The sequence below is a fragment of the Emydura macquarii genome, unplaced genomic scaffold (assembly GCF_026122565.2).
Source record: "Emydura macquarii macquarii isolate MOO-44397 ecotype Brisbane River unplaced genomic scaffold, CSIRO-AGI_Emac_v2 contig_554, whole genome shotgun sequence".
Lineage (NCBI taxonomy): Eukaryota > Metazoa > Chordata > Testudines > Chelidae > Emydura > Emydura macquarii.
In genome coordinates this window covers 3,843,318-3,866,376 of record NW_027130691.1, presented here as the reverse complement: position 1 = coordinate 3,866,376, position 23,059 = coordinate 3,843,318, and the positions used below count along the sequence as shown (strand labels likewise).

General features: G+C 40.9%; 1 protein-coding gene across 2 annotated transcripts; it reads right to left on the bottom strand.

The window, feature by feature from the left end:
• Positions 1-780: 780 nt before the first annotated feature.
• On the bottom strand, positions 781-23,053 carry SART3 (spliceosome associated factor 3, U4/U6 recycling protein). 2 transcript variants are annotated; one of them, XM_067539489.1, is made up of 19 exons: positions 22,675-23,053; positions 20,115-20,241; positions 19,230-19,334; positions 15,626-15,810; positions 14,549-14,654; positions 13,304-13,428; positions 12,625-12,780; positions 11,168-11,306; positions 10,626-10,733; positions 10,107-10,184; positions 9,824-9,882; positions 8,925-9,034; positions 8,548-8,660; positions 7,982-8,058; positions 7,406-7,574; positions 6,014-6,474; positions 4,494-4,646; positions 2,809-2,996; positions 781-1,806 (listed from the first exon to the last, which is right to left on the bottom strand). In XM_067539489.1, the coding sequence occupies exons 1-19, from the start codon at positions 22,843-22,845 to the stop codon at positions 1,626-1,628; spliced, it is 2,811 nt and encodes a 936-aa protein (XP_067395590.1). In that variant the 5' UTR covers positions 22,846-23,053; the 3' UTR covers positions 781-1,625. The 2 variants fall into 2 exon arrangements, with proteins under 2 accessions (XP_067395590.1, XP_067395591.1); XM_067539490.1 differs by lacking the exon at positions 22,675-23,053 and having other exon boundaries at positions 19,230-19,351; positions 20,115-20,233.
• Positions 23,054-23,059: the final 6 nt, after the last annotated feature.

Genomic DNA, 23,059 nt, shown 5'->3' with positions numbered 1-23,059 from the left:
TTTTTTGTATTAAATGTAACTACGTGTGGCTATAATCTACTGCACTCCAACCAACATTTTTAATTTGCTTTTAGATTAAGGTCTCATGATTAAATATTACTTAATGTTACAAGCAGGGGTACATGGATGTATGCGTCTAGAGCAGTGTTTCTCAACCTTTTTGATACCAGGGACCATTTGCTGCCTTCCTAAACCATGTCAGGGAGATTTCAGGGACCAGCAGCAGTCCTTTAGAAACACTGTTCTAGAGCACACTGAACAGAACTCATGGGACTATGGGGCAAACATGGGTGGACCTTGTTCCTCCCTCTCCCCTCCTCCCCCCATTTCCAACTGTGTCACCCACAAGTTAGGATTTGGCAATTCTGTTGTAAGGCTACTGTGGTGCATAATTTGTTTCAACTTTAAATTAAAAAACGGCACAACTAGAAAAGTGCTGAAAATACACAGTGCCTGGGTGTTGCAGAACTGACCTCAGCACCTTCTCCCCAGACTCATGTATATTCTAGCATCTGAAATTGCCTCTAGTTTCAGCTGGATAATAGTATTAGTCGTTTTCCCTTACACGCAGTGTAATGTATTAAGTTTCTGTAACCCAGTTTCAGTAAAGCATTTCACCACATTGATCACCGAAGTGGTTTAGGATATTTACATTAGATGAAATATGATCTAATTAAATACATAACTGGCATGCTGGAGGATTCCTGTGGGAACAGCTAAGAATCACTATCCTTACGGTTAGTACAAATCAGACACCATATATCTAAACAAAAGCGAGAGTATTTTAAAAAACCTTTGAGAACTTTAGTTTAATAAAGCATAACTTGCACTTCACATTGTGTACAAAACAAGGTTCAAGAAGCTGAAATCATACAGAAACCAACTGTCAAGACATGGAATAGTCATTTAGCAAACGATGTAAAATGGTCCGCAGCAGCGTGTCCAACGTTTACATGAAACAAAGTACCAGCTCTAATATTGTTTATGAAGCTTAAAAATAATAGTTTGAATGTCATTTACAAATACACAATATAAAAACTGACCAACTTGAGCAGAACATCAATTGAATACGTTTTTATAGAATTCCCTCCCCTCCCTTAATACTAAAATAGGCCATTGTGGTGAAGTAACTAGCATCTGTCATATTAATTTTGTAATTGGAAGGTGGTGTATGGGCCCATGACTTCTGAAATAAGTCAGTGTGTGTGTAAAATGTGTTGTATGTTGCCACAGAGGCTGCCTACCATTGCCAACCAAACCACGGAGACCAGTGGGGCTCTACAATCACAGGATTAAGTTTTCACTCAACTCTCATTCTTTATAAAAAAAAAAAAAAAAAAAAAAAGACTCCATAAAACTTCATAGTGTACCCACTCTGTAAAGTGGGGATTTCCCCCCATTGCCCTCAATATGAGGGATCATTTAAAGCCATTTTACCGGAACAAGAAACATACCTCTTTGCTCTCAAAAAATAAACGACTGGATTTGTACAGCCCCATTCTGGATCTTGGTGAATACAATAGTCCAGAGTAGTATTTACACGAGTGTGATTGGCTGTTTCTCTTGCTAGCGTAAGTAAGGACACAACATGGCTTCCAAAAAGGCATTTCTCATTTTACTCTTCTTCACTTCTCCAGTAGCATCCTGGCAAAATCTGCATTGGACATCTTTTTAGGCTCCTCAGTGGATGCAGATGAAGTTGCTGGTGAATTCTGGACCATCCCATTCTCAGCCTTTGTCACAAGATTGCTCTGGCGCTGTAATGCACGAGGCACCATTGAGAGCTGAGTTCTGCCCTTCCCTCGTCTAAAAAACAAAAGACGTGTTTGAGAATATCAGAGAGCTTTTGAGAGGGTGCTTTTGGTGCATTAGTTTGAATCATAAGAGGAAACAAACGTGGGTTTGTTCGCCACAAGGAACATCCATTTAACTTCTGGCCACTTCTCAGTTATTTTACTAACAAGCAATGCAGTATTTACACTGCTTTAATATTGTTGCCCTACAGTGAATTTTAGTGCTGGCAAAAGCAGCCTGACAGCCCAGGAGACTGAATTCTCCTATTTATCCACTGAACACATACATAGCAGCAGCACAACATTCCTTTACTAGCGTGCCTTAAATCCTTATCTGTGAGAGCACCTTTTAGAGATGAAAGGAGAACTCAGGGCTTGTCTACGCTTACCTCGGAGATTCAGCGGCAGTCGACCGGAGTTATGCAAACTACGCAAAAAAATAGCGTAACTCCCATCAACTTCTGTGCTTCTGTTCTACGCGCGGTCTTCACTGCACTGCGCCGTCAAGAACCGTGTTCCCGTCGATGCAGCGCTATGCCATTTGAGAAGGTGGTCTTAATACGTCGATTTCTGGATCAACTGAGCGCGTCTTCACTGATCGCTCAGTCGATCCAGATAAGTCGATCTGACGGAGGCGAATTTTCCATTGTCAGTGAAGACACAGCCTCAATTTTCCTACCCATTTCAAACCCTGGCCAATTTGCCAAGACTGCCAATAGCAGGTAATTCAGGTCAGTTCTGTGCTCAGATGTTCACATCAGAGATTATTACCATGGTACCTTTCAGTCACTACCGCAAGGGCTGGATTTGAACTAGCAATCTAGACATGCAAGTGTCTCCATCCCATTACCAACCCTGTGAGTCAGCCATTCCCTAAATGATAACAATAAGGCACTTATACAACACCTTTCAAACATTATCTTTACATGTGCTTGATGAGGTTCCTAAGTATCCCTCTGTTCCAGACCGGATGTTTTCTAAGCATCACCAAGCAAAACATCGCATGAATACTTACGCTCCATAAATCTGTCGTGGTACCATAGACTGCGAGGTTCTCCCTGCCTCCGGTTTGTCTGGGAATTTTCGGAGAGGTGGATTACTGATTGCCACCTTGATGACATTTTCCTTAATCATCAGGCCATCCATTTTCAATACAGCCTGGGAGGCCTGTGCTTCATTTTCATACTCTACATAGGCCAGGCCCTAAACAAGGAAAGCCCAGACACAATCTAGTTAACTATCAGTGTATATTTTCTGCCTCTTAGCTTTTGCACAGAACTTAGTCAACTAAGATGACTGAAGTGACCATGGTAGATTATAGACATGACATAGGGCTGAGATGAAGTCCCACTATTCATGATGGAACTGCAGGTGCGCTGAAGAATTCAAAGACTGTTTAGAGAGCAGAGTCTTGCTAACTCACACTAACGAGACCTCTTTTAATTGAAAATGTATTTTGTATATTAGTAAGTAGTCACTCAAGGGTGCTGCAGTCACAGAATGCTCTCCTAGTAGCGAGACCTCACTGCAGCAGAGACCACAGGGTTTGAAAGAATCATCAGATGTACAGATTAGCACAGTGAAAGTTATTGAGTCTATGCAATTTTATCTAACAGCTACAAGGGCAAGATCCATATGAAATCTGCTGCAATTCTTTTTACTGGGTTAAAACTTCCACTTAGGAAATCAGGTCCATTACCCTATGACATAAGCAGTTACTTTAGTTTCAAGAGCAGCAAATCTGTTTTAGGCAACATCATCAACACTGAATGGTAGAAATGGTCTCTGAAGGGTTGGAGAAATTTGTCCCACAAACCACATGGGGATACTTTTAAGTCATTAATAGCAACAAAGCTTTCCCCATAGGCAGCTGTGCAGCTTTGACTGTATAACAGCTGCTAACCACACTGCTGATAGTCCATGTGGGGTGAGAGTTCCCCCATTTTTGAAAGATTACTAAGAGCTTGAAAATCCACTTTAAAGCAACATACACATGATTAGCAGGACGACAGTTGTTCGAGTGCCTAACACACTTAATCATGTCTATTTTATAAAATGTGGGAGGGCAGCATTTTGAGGGAAGAGCAGCTGATTTTAAATCTCTCATTTAATGAACATCCATAATTTCATACAGGGTGCAAATGTAACAAAATCTGTCACGAGACAAGGTGGATAATTCCTTACTGCCACGTCCACTGCTGGAAGAGGTATTGAGATCATTAGGGTCAAAGAATTAAAAACAGGAATAGTTTTAAAACTAGTTATGATCACAGCTGCATTTCCATATCTTTATGTTAGAAAGATACTGTCAGATGCGGTCAATTTAAAACATATTCTTTACAGACATTACTAAAACCAGTTCCTATAACTAAAATTGAAAGCACTATAAAATATCATTTTCCCCCATTTACACCAGTACTTTTTGCATTTCACTTAACTTGGGCAACAAGAGACTCAGTTTCACTTTCTGGTGCTCATGCTGAAACGTTTGGGTTATAGATACCACATAAGGAGGTATAAATCCAAACAAATCTGGTTTTGGATTAAGAATAACTTGTGAAAGCATTCAAATTCCCTTGTTTGATTGTAAACACAAAATCGATCTTTCGGACTCAAATTATCCAGTAGTTTCCCTTTGAAGTTTCGTTTAAAATGTAGATGCACATTAACATTAGATTAACATGAACGATGGCCGCTTACCTTAGGTTTTCCAGCTCGATTAGTGACCAGTCTAATGTCTTTCACATTTCCGTGTGCTTTACACAACTCCTCCAGCTCTTCTTTAGTGCAGGAGAATGGCAAACCAGAAATAAAGAGTTTATGCTTCTCCAGCGCAGTGCTGTACCGGAATACCTGGGGTAAAAAAGGGACACTAATTCCTGTCCAGTTGCAGACATTCAGAGAACCTATGTTCAACTCATGTCGTAACTTACACAAACCATTAAATATCAATATGAGACTGGGCTGTGTCTTACGTGATTACAACAGCACCTAGCACAATAGGGCCTCTGTCCTCATTGGAGCTCTTGGGCTCTATAGCAATACAACTAATAGGTATGCACTTCTACGAATTCACAATTTGAACTCTAAGCAAGTGAAGGTTTTACCCCAATGAATCTCTACAAGCTCTGCTTCAAGTTCAGGAAGAGCATCCCAAACTGTGCCTGTCAGCTGTATTTTGAGTGTTAAAATAATATAATATCTAGCCAGTGCTGCAAGTTCATAGAATTATAGAAGATTATGGCTGGAAGGGACATCAGGAGGTCATCTAGTCCAAACCCCTGCTCAAAGCAGAACCAACCCCAACTAAATCAATCAGGGCTTTGTCATGCTGGGCCTTAAAACCCTTAAGGATGGAGATTCCACCACCTCCCTAGTTGCAAATGCACACAAATTCTTTGCATCTAACATAAAAACATTAGCCAGACTTCAAGGATACTGCATATACTTCTGCATATACATACTGCCAACTGCAGTGCTGATGTGCTTCACAAACACTGCGCTTTGGGATCCAATGTGGATAAAGTTCACTATATACAATACCTGCAAACAGTTACTTCTGCCACATTTGGCACGAATCTTTCCCTGTATTACTAATTATGTACCTCGCAGTAGTCGCAGCCTCTTGAAAGGCATCTTACAGATTATTTGAAAAAAAATACAGCTAGGAGGTTTTTGAGAAGCATTGTTACCGCACCGAGTGAGTACACAAATGACTAAGGATTTATTTAACTGTGGAGAGTCAGAGATACACTGATCACTGCTAAAGTCAGGTCTAGCACATGGTTCAGCTACCTGAGAAGATACAAGAATTGTCAAGGGCTTCAACTGCTTTGGAGGGTCAACCGGTCAAGTGCATTTCACTTTACCTATCACCATCCAAAGAGATCACGTCATGGGTTCTCAAGCCCCAAGGCATCACACTTACCCTCCTTTACTTATGGCTAAACTGGGGGGGGGGAGGCACTTTTTCTGTTGTAACAGGAGAGTACCGAAAATGTTGAGGTATCAAACAAAGGTGTCAAACGGTGTCACCAACATGCACTAAGCATATCTAGTGTGCAGATATTTTTAAACGTAAACTCTGGACTGCCAGTATGAAGAGGTTAGTGCAGGGTCCATCACCTGGAAGAATTCTAGAAGAGACTAGGCACGCTGCTAGCCTTCCTACGCAATCTCATCAATAAGGTTATTTATTGAGTGATTTTAAAGTTTTGTACCTTAAAATCTGGATTCTTGGTCTTGTCAACACAGGGAGAAACAAACATTGGCCTCCCCTCCACAATCCTACGATCCAATCCAAGGGCCTGTAGAGCTGATTTTTCATCCATAAATTCTACATAGCAGTAGCCCCGGAAAGTCCCCCTGTTAGAAAATATGGGGCGGATTTCCATCACTTCTCCACAACTTTCAAAGAGCTCTTTCAGTTTCACTTCAGGATCTGTCATGCTATAAGAAAGGTTGCTGACAAAAACTGTGACATTATCTTTATTACTGTCATGAAGAATTTTGGGAGCTTCTTTTCGGCTTGCAGCTGCCTTTTCCTTTTGTTTAGAGGAAGTATCTGGTCTTGCAGGTGTACTTTTCCCAAACAGGCCAGTTTCTACCTCCATATCTTCCACCTCTTCCTCAGCAAGCATACTGTCACCATCTCCCCTGTGTCTCTTGCTGGGCTGCTCTGCTGTTTAGTGAAACCAAAGCGTTAAATGATTTAAACTTTCTAGCGAACAGCGGGTTTTTATTTACTTATTTACTTTTATTTATTTTATTTTATATTAAGTGGAAGACTGCCTTCCTCTAGCAACATGATCCAGGGGAAGTGCTCAGCACCTGAAACTGCAAGTCCAACATAAGGTCCTAAAACAGGTGAAGAGCAGTCATCCTTTCGGGGGGAGGGATGCGGCCCACACCGCACAGAGAGCTGCTTATACAACCCATAATGGCAAATAGGTTGTGAACCGCTGCTTTAAAGGGACAGAAGATTAGCAGGCAATTTTTTCAATTTACAATTGCAACATACACACTGTAATTCTATGTACGTGCATGTGTTTTTCCCTCCCCACAAACAAATGGGTATAACATTCTTTTAAAAAATGAGCAGTCTTCTGAAACCACTGTGAGTTAAGATTATGTGTGTGTGTTTTCCTCCCTCCGGGGGACATGCCACAAAAAACCTTTGCTTCAGTCTTCTGAGATGCTGTTATAAATACAGGAAAATGCAGATTGTTTGAATAGCTTGGAGGACATACGTAAGAAGTCAGGGAAAAAATGGGGAGAAGTCAGTTAATTGGAGTTTAGATAATTTGTGTTTATATGCAATGAAATAATTGTATAAGCTAAGAAACATGTAGTGAGTGTTCTTTTGAACTTATTTTGATTAAGGTAATTTAAGTGTTCATTCAGTATTTCATTTTATGATCATTGATAATCAAAAAAATGCAACAGAGGCCGTTTCATGACTGATACGTGGTGATGAAGTAAGATCCCTTTGGAACACACTGCCCTGAACAAACCCCAACAACAACATTTACTTGACCCTTGGCTGACTGCTGAGAGGCAAATAAAAGTTCTGCTGTCTTAAATGGTGAAAAATGTTAAGCTACAATTTATACCTTCCTCCTCTTGCCCCCATTCTCCATCATCGTCGTCATCTACTTTGCGTTTGTCTCCAGGTTTCATTTTTTTAGCCTTTTTTGAAGCTTTTTTCTCAGCCCGAGACAGCTTTCGTTGTTCAGCTTTTTCTTCTTCTTGCTTCGCAAGAGCAGCTTCCTTCTCAGCAGCCTGGAAACAGTTAGGAGCATTGTAAATCACTGCAAACTGAAGCAGATTTTTTCTAAAGCATTTATTTTTAAAAGTACACTGCATGTTTCTATAGCAATGAGAAACACATTCTTCCACAAAGCTTTATACACACAGCCCAAGTGGGATAATCACTTAAAAGATGTATCTTAACTGCTCATTTCTTTAGTTTTAATTGTCATGTTGAAACTTGTGTGGAGTAAAATAAACTAATGTTCAGGTCCAGAAGAAATTAGTCATATCAATACACTAAGAAGTTAACTGATTTTCATCTTGAAGATGAAGAAGCTTGACAGGAGATGCTTAAGTCAAAAAACTCCTGTAAAGATGACCTTGGAATAACTGTTCCCTATTGAGATCTCAGACCATTCATATAAAGAAATTCTGACCTTTACTCTTTGTTCATTAACTCGAGCTAGTCTATTTTCTGTTTTTTGAACAGCTGCATCCCAGTCTTCTAAAGTGCCTATAGGATACAAAAATGATTTTTAATCTTCTCATAATTTGAAAAAACCACATTTACTAAAAGTAAGAAGGATGCTTTTGGTTATGTCCCTCAACATTACCTATTGTTAGACACAATGGAAAACAAAGTCCCCATCTACCTAGTGGTCTTTAAAAGGATTAGAACAAAATCAAATACAATGGAAGCCCCTTGTAGGGTGTGATGCAAAGAGCACTGAAGTCAACTGAACGAATCCCATTGACTTCAATGGGCTCTGGTTCAGACCTACAGTAAAGAATTTTTCCTGCACAGTACTTTACTCAAAATGGAGGTTTCTTTCTAAAGTTTAAAAGATTTTAAAGCGAATGCATTGTGTACCAGAACAATTCCAGACTGACACTCTACTTCAGGAGAACCACAACTTCACTAGCTCAGCGTTTGCTACATAGGAGTTCCACCATGTTCTTGATAAACCAACAAAGTGACACAATAGAGGGCTACAGAAGTTACCTTCTATTCTCTCAAGAGCTAGCAGCACCTCACAGACATGCTCTGGGTAGTCACTTGTGCACTGCACAGCTCGATGCAAGGCCTTCCTACAGTGCTGGGTATCTCCATGGGCTCTGTATTGGGGAAGTCCGACAGTAAGGATCCAATTCTCATGGCAAAAAAATGGAGAGCAATTATATTATCTGCTTTCACTCCCACGTAACATTCATAGCCCATTACTATAACATTTAACGATTCTATAGCATCTTTCCCTAGAAGATCTCAAAAGCACATAAACATTGAACAAACATGACCCAGTGAACCACATTAGACCCATCTTGAAAATCGAGAAACTGAGGCAGAAATTAAATCATCGCTCCAGTAAGTTAAGTTCTTACCGTTCCAAGTTATAGTACTCTAACCACATATTGGCATATTTGGCATTCCCTTTAGTCATAATGCTGTCCCAGAGTTCTCTGGCCTTCTGCATATTGTTACACAGGCGAGCCTAAAAAGGCAACATTAAAATATTAAACATAGGGACGAATCATTTCTTCAAAGCACACACAAAGGAAACCAGAAAGGCACATTTATCACGCTTTGCAAAACTTGAGAGACACAAGAAATGTCAGAATAAATTCTTGCTATTGAAGGCCAACTTCTCCACAGTTAGAGCTCTTATCGCAATCTTGGCCTCTGGTTACCAGGCATATTTCAGTTTATATATTATGTAAGAGCTCATTTAAATATTTCTGAATTCCTTTAATTTCAAATATTATTCATAATTGTATACCTTTAAGAATGATGAAACATAAAAACATCTTTCTTCATATTTATACAATACAACAGATGCTCTATTTGAATAGGAAAGTTTCATAGCCAGCACTACACTTCATTAGCACCTTTAATTTGAGGAAATCAAAGTACTTTGTGATTATACTCAACAACATATCCCCTTTTATAGGTAGAAAAAAAAAAAGAGAGGTGACTTATTCAATGTTGTACAAGTTTGTGGCAAAGAAAGGAACAGAAACCAGGAGTCTTGTTTCTAATCTGTATCAGAATGATGCCTACTCAGGGTCTTTGAGCTCATGCCTTTAGGTATACCATGAGTGGTTGATCAGTTTGGAGGGGGTGTGGTGGAATAGGGAAATAGCTTCAGCTATTCAGATCACTGACACAAGGGCATAAGTGGTACAGAGGAAGGAATATGTACACCTCTATAAACATACATTTCTAAAAACGTAATTTCCACTAGCAACACAATTGAAATACAACAGATCGATGAAAATATTACCTCAATCCTTGCCCAGTTCTGCATTATAGTGCAGGATGGATCCCCACTTTCACTAAAACCTTCAGATAAAAATAAGCAGAGTTGTTTGACACGTTTAAAAGGAGTGGTTCATGAGCAAAGTATTTGTAACACTACAGTAAAAGACTTGCATTCTAGATTTATTGTATTACTTAGAACATTATCAGAAAATGAATATTCCTCAGCCTCAAGATAACACACTCAGAACAGAAAATAAGCCATTTTGGATGGAAAAGAATGAGAACATTTCAAAGCTCTGACTTACGTTCTTCCACTTCTTGTTTTAAATATTCCACTGCACGTGCAAATGAAGACCTCAGCTCTTCTAGTTCTTTACTTGAGTCTTAGAAAAACAAAGAGAAATATATTTTCACCTTAAAATAATGATTTCCATTTCCTTTAGTCTACTTTCTTCACTAATGTCCAGTCCAAAGAAGAAATCCACTTCCACCAACAGAAACCGTATTTGTTTTTTCAAAAAGCATTTTTCACTTCAGCAGAAGTCATTGCATATGAAGTTTTAAAGGACAAATAGAGCCACATGAGATCAAAAAGAGAGAGAGAGTTTTGGGGCAAAGCAATCTATTCTCCAGCTAGGAACTGATTTAGTGAACTATACAAGTTGTGTTTTAATAGATACCAAATGATTATTTCCTCCACAATTAACAACATCTTAAACAGAATTATTAGAGCCTCTTTAAGAAAAGTATATTATCATTTCTAAGGGCTACACAGAGCAGAAAATGTAAACTAAGGTGAGTTATTCACATAAGTTTATGTTTACCTTGTGTAAAATCCACCCTTCTTCTTAGATAATCAAGATATGCTTGCCAGATCTCTACATAATCCGTAGCCTGAATAAAACCAGCATTCAAAGCCTTTTCAAAGTTTTCTAGGGGGCGGGAAAAAAAAAACACATTTGCTTTTGTTCCCTTTGCCAGTAACTGAAGTTAGTAGATTGGGGCGGAGAAGGGTGCTCTTTCTGTGGTTTTATGAATCAAAAGGTACACTTCAAAAAGCTGAATGATGCAGTGGAACCTGTATGTAGTAAATTCTGATTTGGCAAATTTGTATAAAATTGCAAATTTGTTTCAATTCAGTAATGTGCAATTATGGTTATAACGAAACCTGTGCTTCAACATGAAGTTGTTCCAGGACAGAGATTTGATGGGAAAATGGTTCCACTGTGTTTCCATTAATCCAAACTAGTTTTAGGGATACTTCAGAATGGGTTCAGATTCCTTGCTGAATGTGCACATCACCATTCGTCAACAAGAAAACATCCCGGTCCAGACACTTTAGAAGCTGACAGCAGTATTTCCTTACCAGAAACAATCTGATGATCAACTCTGTGCCTCTCCATTGCCAAAAGGTACCGATTCCACAGCCCAACTGTCCAGGGACAGTTCCTAACAGCTCGGTCATGTGCTGAGAGTACCAATTCTTTTACTTTCAACTGCCGGTCCTAAAATAACCACAACATTAATTTAAGGATAAAAACTAGCCCACTGCGCCTCTCATTAGGCAGCCTTCATCCCAGATGGAACCAAAAAAATTGCTGCCTTCCAAAAAAAAAAAAAAAAAACCAGAAAAAAACATGTTTTGATTTCACATAAAAGTTTGAGGATATGTCTTCCCGGACAGCGGCAAATTCACCCCCGTCAGATCTCTCTATCTGGGTCGACTGATCGACAGGGAAGACCCGCTCAATCGATCCAGAAGTCAATTCAATTAAACCACCTCCTGAAAAGGCATAGCGCTGTGTCGACGGGAATGCATTTTCCGTCAGCGCAGCACAGTGGAGACGGTGCGCTAAAGGGAAGTTAGGAAGTCGACGGGAGTTACACAAGCTACTCTGTGCAGCTTTTGTAACTCCCATCGACTGACACCGAATTTCATCTGAAATTGACAACTATGACAGCCCCAGATTTCACCAGTTATCCTCTTTTCCTGTCTCTCTCTCTTGCCCTCCTTCCCTGTCTCTCTCTCTCCCCTTCCTCCTCTCAAATCTATGGCAAAAAATTTGGCGCGGCACTTTATATCCCCAGCACTGGCATGCCGCTCAAAGCCTCCTAGCTTTGGCCAACATCACCTCTAGCCCAGATACATACTTGAGTTGTGCACCCCTGATGTAAAAGTGGTAACCCTACCCACACTAGATCTTACATCTGTCCTATCACAGTCTTATATACTCAGCCCTTCTTCCAACATATGACTCACATTAGTCTGTAAATATAAAATCCTGTGGAAAATTGAGTGCTGGGGTACTTATTAAAATTTTCAGAAGTTAGGGGGTACTTGCTACTTAAAAGGTTGAGAAACACTGGCTTAGAGCACAAGAAAGAAAAAATAATTTAGTATCACAGCATGGGATGGCCCCTTTAAGGGAAGTGCCTAACTCAATACCTCCCAGGAGGTTAGATAAAAGACCAGGAAGCAGCTCAATATGGGTATGTCTTCATTACAGAATTACCCTGGTCTCTTACTTGGGTGTTGTCCCAGACCCCCTTCCCATCCACACACAAAACACATTAGGAGGGACCAGGAGGTGGGACCCGGTTTACCTGCTTTGATCAATGTCAAAGTGTGTGTGTGTTTGAACAATAAATGCACCCCTGAGAAAAGGGAAACTGATATTGGTGGAAACTATATTGATGCAGCTGTCTGGTTAGGTGGCCAGCCAGCTTACGTGAAAGTGGGAAACTGAGGCAGAAACTGACAGTCTGAGGAGATGCTTACGACTACAAAATAGGGCAAAGATAATATTCTTTTGCTTTCCTTACCAGATACTGATTGTAACGTGCCCACAGATCCGGCACAAGGCAGTTCTCAGCCAGGGCACGCTCATAGATTAACTGAATGCGTGCTGGATCCCCTGCTTTCATTTCAAAGTCAATATAGGTTTGATATTCCGCTAGCTTCGGTGTCTCAGCAACCAGCTAGAGCACAAAGGGGAGTACAAAAAGGAAACAGTCATACTTTGTTAGGAAGATAAGCAGATCAGCCTTGAATCAAAACAGCCTTTTAGAGGCCAAGAACAATATTCTGAAGAACAAGAGTTTAGCCTTAAAACCATGAGAAGATCTAGGAGAAGTCTAAGCAGTGGAACTGGATTATGGCCTTTGATTTTTCACTGATCTCTGAATACAGGTCAGGCTCTAGGAGGGTTAAAATATACAATTCTACCCCTACTACTAGCCAGCATGTCTGAAAGATCTTGAAACCTAACAAGAATTTTAATGGGTACCACAGCAATATTGTAGAGTGACTCGATACCAGTTTCACTGTACAGATTACTATTTCAAGCTGCTATAAAATTCTGAACAGTGTATACAATAATACAGACAACTAGAAAGTTTCCTTTATGTTGTTTGCTGTTCAGAAGAGTTTTCAAAGCCACCAGTTTACTTCTGTGGTTGTTTAATTCTTAGTCTCACAACACCACATGCTTAAAATAGTTACCAATGCCTCTTCATATGGTTTAGTCTTTTCCATCTGCTGCAGAGCTTTCTTGTAGTTCTTTATTACTACTTCGGGTATAGGATCCTCTGACCATTCCTCATATTCAGCATATGTGGCTTCCATATCTATTAATATATACAAAGAACCCCAGTGACTAAAAACTATTTTACAAAGTAATCTAAACTCAGCAACATGAGTTTTGATGCTGTCCTGTATGTAAACCCAGACGTAATACAGCTCAGCCACTTGGTTAAAGGGCTCAGATAACAGTTCCTATATAGTGCACTCTAATTCAAACTCAAGACGAAGTGCTTTAAAAATCAATGGTTTTTAACACAAAAAAAAAAAAAAAAAAAAAAAAAACTAGGACCACCCTAAGGCTTTGGGGAAGAGAGAGAACAAGCCAGATTGTTTTCATGTGCAAATCAAAACAAAAAGTGAGAGAACTGTGTTTACTTGATGTTTGGTTAGACTTTTAAAAGAAGGGGACACAGAGGGTACCAAGTGAAAGTATGATGGAACTGGTACCCTTACTGGACATTAGGGAATCACCAAAAGCCAAGATAACGCAGCAGCTAGTATGTATTCCTAACCATTAACGCAGGCTCTTACATAAAGCTGGTCGGGAATTTTTCAACAAAAAGTTTTTTGAATCTGCTCCAAATTAGGCAGAGCAGGAACCCGAACCCAGGTCTCCCACATTCCAGGTGAGTGCCCTAACCAGCAAGTTATGAACTGTTCTGGGGTATGGACTCTCTACTTCCTGCCCCCCGTTCGGAAACACCTCAAACAGCATCCATTTCATTCCAATGTGCAATGGGCAAAATGGCTGAAATCTCAACAGTTTTAGTGGGATGAGAAAACCGTTTCCCCCCCAGATCTACTCTTATGCCATGCCTATCACCGTGGCATATCCATGCCTTATTGTCTTCTGTTTAAAAGTTCCTAGTTTAAATTATATGACACATTATATCAAAGCATGTACAGAAATAAAAGATATTTTGGCTATATCCATTTCCTTAAGTGTTGTGAAATCAAATTATCAATTAAATATTTCCAAGACAAAGCAAAGGCACACAGTCTTTGAAGCTCTCAGAATGACACATCCATGGACTGATAATTTCAAGAATACACAACCCTCGCAGCAGTATTTTCTGTGACATGACCAAAAAGAAAACTCAGTGGCACAGTCACTGCCCAAATTAAAGGAGAAATTATAGCCGTCCCAAGTGCATAGGCTCTTACCTAGCAGTGGGATCCCCAGCTGGCGCCTAAACAGCGTGTGGAGCTTCTCAAGCTGTGCACGGAGTGTCTGCTGCTGTTCAGGGGAAGGAATACTGCCAGCAGCTGGCTACAAACAGAGACATATTGAGCATTACTCAACTCCCTTGGGGCCTGGGTTGATAAACAATAAACTAAGTGCAATTTTACATAACATGGACCTGAGATCTAAATAATCTTTAAAAAGCAGACACGGCAAACAAACGTCTGACAGAACTGTACAAGACCACAAGAAAGATGCTCAGCCTGGAGGTCTAAGGCATGCAAGAAGCAATTCTCAGCAAGAACTGAGGGGTACATTTGTAAATTACATTTACAATCACAACAGGTGTTCCAAGTCTACTATAATATTTGATGAAGAAAGTAACATGTGATAATCGCAATTCACAAGTGCAACGTCAGTGGCTGCAAGACAGTTTCTAACATGATTTAATAAATCCCTGAAGATCACACAAAAGTATCCTCTTTAAGACTTCCAAGTACCCTGACAACCCTGACTAAAGACAGGATTCCTTAATACCATGATCTCCAATTGCCCCTCTTAAATAGTTATTAGCATTCTGAGAGTGGCTCTTTCAATGTCTTAGTCTGTAAACTCCCAAGAAACAGGAGTGGCAATGTTATTGGCCATGTTGTGGGACTATTATTTTAGGCTTTATGCTTGCATATATCCGAGAGAAAATATGCTCTGGAAATTCTGTCTGGAATCCAACATTCATTCACACAGGAGAAAAGAATGAATGATTTCTGAGGAATGGTAGAAAGCCCCCAAAAGATAGTGGGTGAGTTATGTTGATAAATATTACGTGAGGAAAAACAAATGTTTAAAAATTAAATATTTAATTTAATTTAAAACTATTTTTCTGAGTGCCAAGCCAATGCAAAAGCAGGAAGGAAACTAATATCTGGACTGAGACGGCTCACTGCCCACATCACAAATGACACCACTTTCTTAGGAAAGTATTAATAGTAATATAAAGTATTTATTCATGACACCACCATATGCTCACTCCTGAGATAGCAGAAAAGTCTAGATTTTACCTGTACAGTTTCCAAGATGGCGTTTTCAAACTCACGGTATGCTTCCCAGATTGCGGCTCCTTTTGTCACATGTAAGCCAACAGCAGTCAGAGCTCTTTCAAAAACTGAGCGAACTTTCTCAATCCCTCCTTCCTGACCAATGCCACCAATCGAATACTGAGCATACTCGAGCCAGATTTCAGGACCTAAATAAAAGTCGTCAGAAACAATGAAGTCAAGTCTTCTCCTTGGGAAAAAAAAAATCTCCCTTCTGCTTCCCAAACCATCTAGTGTTCAGAGTATATACACGGCATCTAATACACACCAACAATATACCTTCCTAGCACTCTACACTTCCACAAAGGAAAAGGAAAATATTCTTTCATGCTGCATTCTTGCACCAATGCAGTGTGACAGGGTTACTGTCCTAGTGAATAAGGGAACAGCAATAGACACAATATCTTGATTTTAATAAGGGCTTTTGACACACTCCCACATGACATCGTCATAAGCAAACTAGGGAAACGTAGTCTAAGTGAAATTACTATAAGGTAGTGTGCACAACTGGTTGAAAGACCAAAAGAGAAGTTATCGATGGTTCGCTGTCAGACTGGGAGAGTGTAGCTAGTGAGATCCTGCAGGAGTCAGTCCTGGATCCAGTACACTCCAATAGTTTCATTAATTACTTGGATAACGGAGTGGAGAGTATGCTTATAAAATCTGCAGATGACATCAAGCTAGGAGGGGCTGCAAGCACTTTGGAGGCCAGGATTAGAATTCAGAACGACCTTGACAAATTATAGAAATGGTCTGAAATCAACAAGATTAAATTTAATAAAGACAAGTGCAAAGTATTTCATTTAGGAAGGAAAAATCAAATGCACAATTACACAATGGGGAATAACAGAGGAGGTGATCGTTCCGCAGAAAAGGATCTGGGGGTCACAGTGGATCATTAATTGAATGAGTCAACAATGTGATGGAATTGCAAAAAAGGCTAATATTCTGGGGTGTATTAACAAGAGGGTGATATGTAAGGCACGAGAAGTAACTGTCCCACTTGGCACCGGTGAGGCCTCAGATGGAGCACTGTGTCCAATTCTGGGTGCCACGCTTTGGGAAACGTGGACAAACTGGAGAGTCCAGAGGGGAGCAACAAAAATGATAAAGGATTTAGAAAACCTGACCTATGAGAAAAGGTTAAAAAACTAAGTATGTTTAATCTTGAGAAAAGCAGACCAAGGGGGGACCTGAGAATAATCTTCAAATATGCTAAGGGTTGTTATAAAGAGATGGTTGATCAATTGTTCTCCATGTCCACTGAACGCAGGACAAGTAGTAATTGTCTTAATCTGCAACAAGGGAGATTTAGGTTGGATAGTAGGAAAAATCTTTCTAACTATAAGGTTAGTTAAGCTCTGGAAGAGGCTTCCAATGGAGGTGGGAGAATCCCCATCACTGGAGGTTTATAAAACAAGCTGGACAAACACCTGTCAGGTATGGTCCAGGAGGCTGGACTCGACTTCTTGAGATCCCTTCCAGACTCACATTTCCATTATTCTAATTTCTCTGCCTATTAAGGGCATGGATACTCTGGCGATGGGCCAGGTATAGAAAGTGGGGGATGCTAGAGTGCATAACTTTCCATCACAAACCCTAAAAAGCAAGGCACTCAAAACCCCAAGTGTAAGCCACTCACCAGCTCCCCTTCTCAATCTCACCCTTCCCATAGTTCACATATTTCCACCTGACTACAAATAGCACCCTTAAACGCCAGCCATATTAACTATTACGTCCATGTCTTTCAATGACTAGTGGGTTGGTGTGATTTTCTTAAGTTTCTCTATATGTAGTTTCATACTGGTGTGTAAGTTAAGAAAGGAAAGATATCAGGCTGAAAATGGTGCATGCAAGATTTTTGTAAGAGCTGGCCAAAAAAATTCTATCAAAACAGTTTTCAGTCAAAAAACTCTGTTTCTCCAAAACCAATTCTTTTGTGAAATTGCATAGATGTGCAATTCTTGTTTCTAAAAACATTGGAAAAAACAGTGACATTTTTAGAACAGAAAGGTTTTTTTGTTTCTAAATTTACTCTAGTCATATTAAAATATACATAAAGAATGGCTCAAATCAAGCCAAAACATTTCAAATGGCCCAAAACAAAGCTTTTTTCAGAACTTTGTTCATCAAAAAAATTCAAAATATTGGCTTTTTGTCCCGAATCAGGACAAAAACACTTTTGAAATCTCAAAAATTGTTCATGGGAGGGAAAACCCATTTTCCAACCAGCTCTCTTCTGTAATGCTTAGGAAAACACCATACATTTAATACCTGCAAGTGGGGATGAAGGGAGATGAGCCGGACATAGATAGGGACAGCACAGACAAGCAAGAAAGGACAAAGAAGTTGGCAGCAGGGCTGCAAAGTAGAGCTAAAGAGCATAGCTCAGCACCAGAGCTCCCATATGAGTCCACGGCTCTCCACTATGTTCCCAGCCCTGCAACAAAACCCATTGGGCACCTCATCCACCAAGTTCCGGAAGTCCCCACGTACCCTTCCACATAAGAAAGTTAGCATACTAGCTTTCCCTTTAGTTTCGAGTGTTTATGTTTATTACTCTAATCAAACTACCATAAAAAAGTGTTAAAAGTCAAGAAAAATAAAAAGTAATGTTCTGTTGGAATTGGAGATAGGACATGCTGGGTGAGCAGTTCCATCACTTTTCCTGGAGATCAATTCAGTTATGACAGATCAGGGAATGATTCCTTTTGTACATGATTTTTAAAAGTTCAAGAGTGGCTTTGCCTGCACAACTGAAGAATTAGCCATGAAGCCGCTAGTAGTACCTCCATAATATCTGCCAATTCATTTCACAGCTAGCTCCACCATTACAATACGTGAAGAGAACCTAGCTGTTCAGGGCACTAATTAGATACTTAGCAGCAGCCATCTCCTGGTGAACAGGTGTAGACAAGTACCAGATATGTCATCTCTCTTTTAATGAGAGTCCCCATGGTCCAATGCTGTAAAGTGAGGACTGGCTGATGAACTTAGCAGGTTAGTGTCTTTGTGGTATTAATGGCAACTCACTCTGAAAAAGCTTTCACGGACAGTGGGCAATAATAAAACACAGTAAAGTAAGACACCAGGAACTAACAAAATAAGGTCTACAGAAAAAATGCAAGGTGCTGAAAATAAGCCTTTTAAAAACACTTTCGAATCACAAAAATAGAAGCACTCATTATGGGATACAAGATTCAATAGCTTTAGGGAAATACTCATCAGGTAACAGCTTGATACAAAGCCAGAAAATGTAGTGTTAACCATCTGCTGAAATCAATGAAATGATAGAACAGATCTGAATCATTCAAAAACTTCTCTCCAATTTGCACAAACTTGAAATCTCCAACTATATGTGACCAACAGACTGCAAATTATTGCTTTTAAACAGGTATTCTTTTCCTCCCAAGTCCAAAACAAAACTTTGGGGGAGTATTTTTCACAGTAATACTTCTGATCCGGTTTCAGTATTAACCAGAGGGAGACACCTTCCTAGGAAAAAGAAAGCAATGATTTGAATGCAAAGCTACAAATGTTTATTTTGTAGGATGTATTTGCAACGTACAGATATAGTCTTTCACAGCTCTCTCAAACAGCTCATAAACCTTCTCTCGATCGGAGCTTTCAGAAGCCATTCTTATCTCATCCTTCAACCAGTCCAGCCAAATTTCTGTAAGACAGCAGGAACTTTAGAGGTACATTACCAAGAATATTCAAGAGAGTCCAAAAGACAAGAAATGGGTTTAATATGGGTTTAAAATTCTATCACTAAATAGAATTGTTTGAATATCTGATTTTTTGGTAACTTTATTTTGAAGCTTTACAGGTAACTATGGTTAATTTCACTACAGCTTTGGCCAGTTTTTACCACCATGGCACGAAATATATAGACAAAAATTATATTTGTAAAGGCAGATTACCACCAAGCCTGTGTGAAAAGTGTACGACTGGTGTCAGTTCTATTCCTAGCGAACAATGGTCCACAGCACAAGGGATCACCAGCACAAATGGTACCCTTCTGGATACTTTCCAGATGCCAATAACTGAATAGCCATAAAGGTTGATCATCACCCTTGCTCCTGGAAGAGGTCCTTCCATGTCAGGGGTGAGGCACATCAGCAAGACAGTGCAGGGAAGCTTACCCAGCTGCTGTCTGTACCATGGATAAATAAAACACTTCAGGCTCCAGCGCTATCTGCAACTTTCAACAGCATCATATTCAGAAGATTACAAAATATTAACCTTTTGGTAGGAGTTTGTATGCGCAACACTGGACATTAATGCCAGAAGCATCCACATAACAGTAACCCTCAAAAATATCTGATTTGGTCTTACAGACTTCATGTTAAAATTCAACGCAAATATTTTACAAAGTATTCAGTTTAGCTTCTAAAAACGGTGAGAGTTTCACACCGATAACACTGTAGGGTCAGCTGAAATCATCCTGTACCTTCAGTAAGTGGAAAGAGTTCACTCATCTTCTGGCGGGCTCTTCTAAGCTTTACCAGCTCTCCTTCCTGGCGAAGCAGTTTTATCAGGTCCAAGTGACAGTTATAGTCAAATGCATTGATGGAAAGCTTTCAAAACAAGATTTAAAGAAATGTAAGACAAAGAGTACATCTAGTAGTTTCAGCAGGAAATTAGGACACACAAGTCCTGAATCCTATTTTGGACTGTGCCATTGACTCTATGAACTTCAGTGTCTCAGTCTGTTCGTGTGAGATGAATACAATACCTCACGGGGTGGTCCAAGGTTTTGTTATTGTTTGTAAAACACTTTGAGGGCACAAAATGAAAGATGTTAGGTTTATATAGAATAATTCCAACACAGATGATTGAATTAGGTTCTCAGAACAAGAAACCACTGTTTAATAGTGTGGACCCACAGATTATAAGCATAATAAGACGAGTGCCTACAAGCCTCACTGCACACTTGCGTGTATTGAAGTCATCATTTCAATTGTAAAAATGACGGCATGTATCTGAACTGCGTTAATCTCCACTTTTCAAGAACATCATCGTACAAAATTGAGAATTTGCCCTAAGTAAAGTGGTATAAAAATCCAAAGCGCTTCAATTTCTCCTACAATAACTAGAAATAGCCAACAAAAGAAGTTCTCATCTACAAGATACAGTAGTTTCTGACCTGTCAAAAGATTGAAGTTCTTTTCTCATGAAGGTTCTATTTTCCCTTTTCTGAGAATATGTCAAGCTCAAAAAAATCCTTACACTTGTTAATTTAGGGCAGTGGTTTATAACCTTTTTTCATTTCTGGACCTCTAAAAAATTTCAAATGGAAATACAGACCCCTTTGGAAATCTTAGACATAGTTCACAGACCACAGGTTGAAAACCACTGTTCCATGGTAAGGATAACCTTTTGTGGACCCCCTAGACATAGTCTATGCCATCCCCCCACCCCTTTTTCCCAGGGTCCAGAAACCACAGGTAGAAAACTGTTGCTTTAGGGTCCACCTTGCACTCCATTTCAGCAATAGAATTCATGCTCAGAAGAATTATCAAACTATATTAATTCTTAAAAATTGCAGCCCCTTGCTGCAGCCATCAATTATTTCGGTAATCAGTGCATAAAGAAAACCCTCTGAAATTAGCAGCTATTCCAGAGTTTGCCATAGTAATTAAATTACTGAAGGATTACTCAACAGAAAGTCTACTTTACACAGGTGTAACATTTTCATCATTACCACTCAAACTGTGAGCAAATAGCACACTTTTGTAGAAATACTGAGATTGAGAATTGGCCCTTTGGTTGGAGACAAACTAATAAACAACACACACAAAGATTAGAATGTGTAATTTACATACATTTCATATGATTATAAAACTTGGAAATTCATAGTTGATTTTTTAAAGCAGTTCCGGTGTGTGAGCAAAGAATTTGAGACTACACTAAACTAGAAGGATTTCTTAATCCTTTGCAATAGACAGCACAACTATACAATCCTGGATTAACACTACAAAATAGATATACTTAAAAAGGAGAATTCCCCACTCCTAAAGTTTAACGCAGCATACTCACTTTCTTCCCCAAATTCACCCATCAATAGTATCACATGTCCCTTATTCTCTTTAGTCCATTTGTTCACGCAAATCTCTCTTTCTTCACATAACAACTATGCTCCAATATTTAATGAAGGATTATGATACTGGCTCCCTCACATATTTATTCATTTGCTATGTAGCAGTAGCAACACTTCATTGATCACTTGTATCCCAGGAGTACCCACAACATGCCAGGGCACTGCTATATACACACACATGAAAACAATCCCTGCCCTGAAGATCCTTAAGCTAAAGACAGCTAGCAATGCAGCAAGGGCGACGAATGACACTATGCATGTAGACACATCACAGAAAGTGTTCTTCTCCTTAACCATATTGACCAGCCCTCAACCTGGATGCTCAGAGGCAGTGAGGGGCGCCTCATTGCCCGGCCAGGTGGAACCCAGCCCTCATTAGTCGGATTCCATTCATTGGTCCAATGGGAACTGGGAGGGGGGAGGCAGAAAAGGAGCCTCCTGGGCTCTCCCTCCAGCTCAGAAAGCACGTGGGCCGGAGCTGGCGATGGGGGTGCGGGGGAAGTGGAAGGTGTTTCCCCCGTAGTGCACGTGCACACACACACACACACACCCCTCTAGTCTAGTCCAGTCCAGTCCCAACCAAGCCACGCCACGGGTCTCCCACGAAAGCCAGGCGCAGAAGGGGCAGGAGAAGAGCCTCCATGGCAGGTGTGGGGAGAGCCTCCCCCAGCCTCAGCGCCCAGAGCCGCACCCCGGGCCGGCCAGCCGGCCACGATGCTGGGGGTCGGGAGCGCGGGACGGCAGGGGGTGGCAGCTCCCTCCTGCGCACGCCGCCGTGTTGGCGCCCCAGCCCCTCCCCCCCCGCGGCTCTACCCCGACGGGAGCCACCCGCGGCAGCGCTGGGGGGGGGGGGTCCCCTCCCCCACGCGGGCAACAGGGGCCTCACTCACGCACGCCGCCCCGCCCCCACCTGCTCCTCCAGCCGCTGGATCTCGGCCTCGTTTTCTTTCTCCTCATCCTCGCCGTCCGCCGAGGAGTCCGAGTCGCCTTCGTCGTCGTCGCCCTCCCCCTCCGACTCGCGAGCCGCCTCCCGCCGCAGCTCTTCTTCCTCCGCCGTTGCCGTTGCCGCCGCCGCCGCCATCTTGTGCAGCTACCTCCGCTCCGCTGCTGCGCAACCGGCCGATGCGCAGCGGGGCTGCCGCGGGCGCGCCTGACCGAATCTCCCCCCCTTCCCCGGGCGCAGCTGCTGAACGCACCCCCGGAGAGAAGAGCGAACGCCCGCCTGCAGCTGGCGCTGCACAGCCGCTTCCCTTCCCGCCAGGGAGTCGCGGTCTTCTCGTGCACGGATTCCGTCA

Excerpts from the sequence above, each read along its gene's own strand:
- SART3 (XM_067539489.1), bottom strand. The coding sequence starts at position 22,845 with ATGGCGGCGGCGGCGGCAACGGCAACGGCGGAGGAAGAAGAGCTGCGG. Across the intron at positions 13,429-14,548 it reads GCTGGGGATCCCACTGCTAG|ATATGGAAGCCACATATGCT; the intron begins GTAAGAGCCTAT and ends ATATATTAATAG. Across the intron at positions 4,647-6,013 it reads CCAAGAATCCAGATTTTAAG|GTATTCCGGTACAGCACTGC; the intron begins GTACAAAACTTT and ends TTTTTACCCCAG.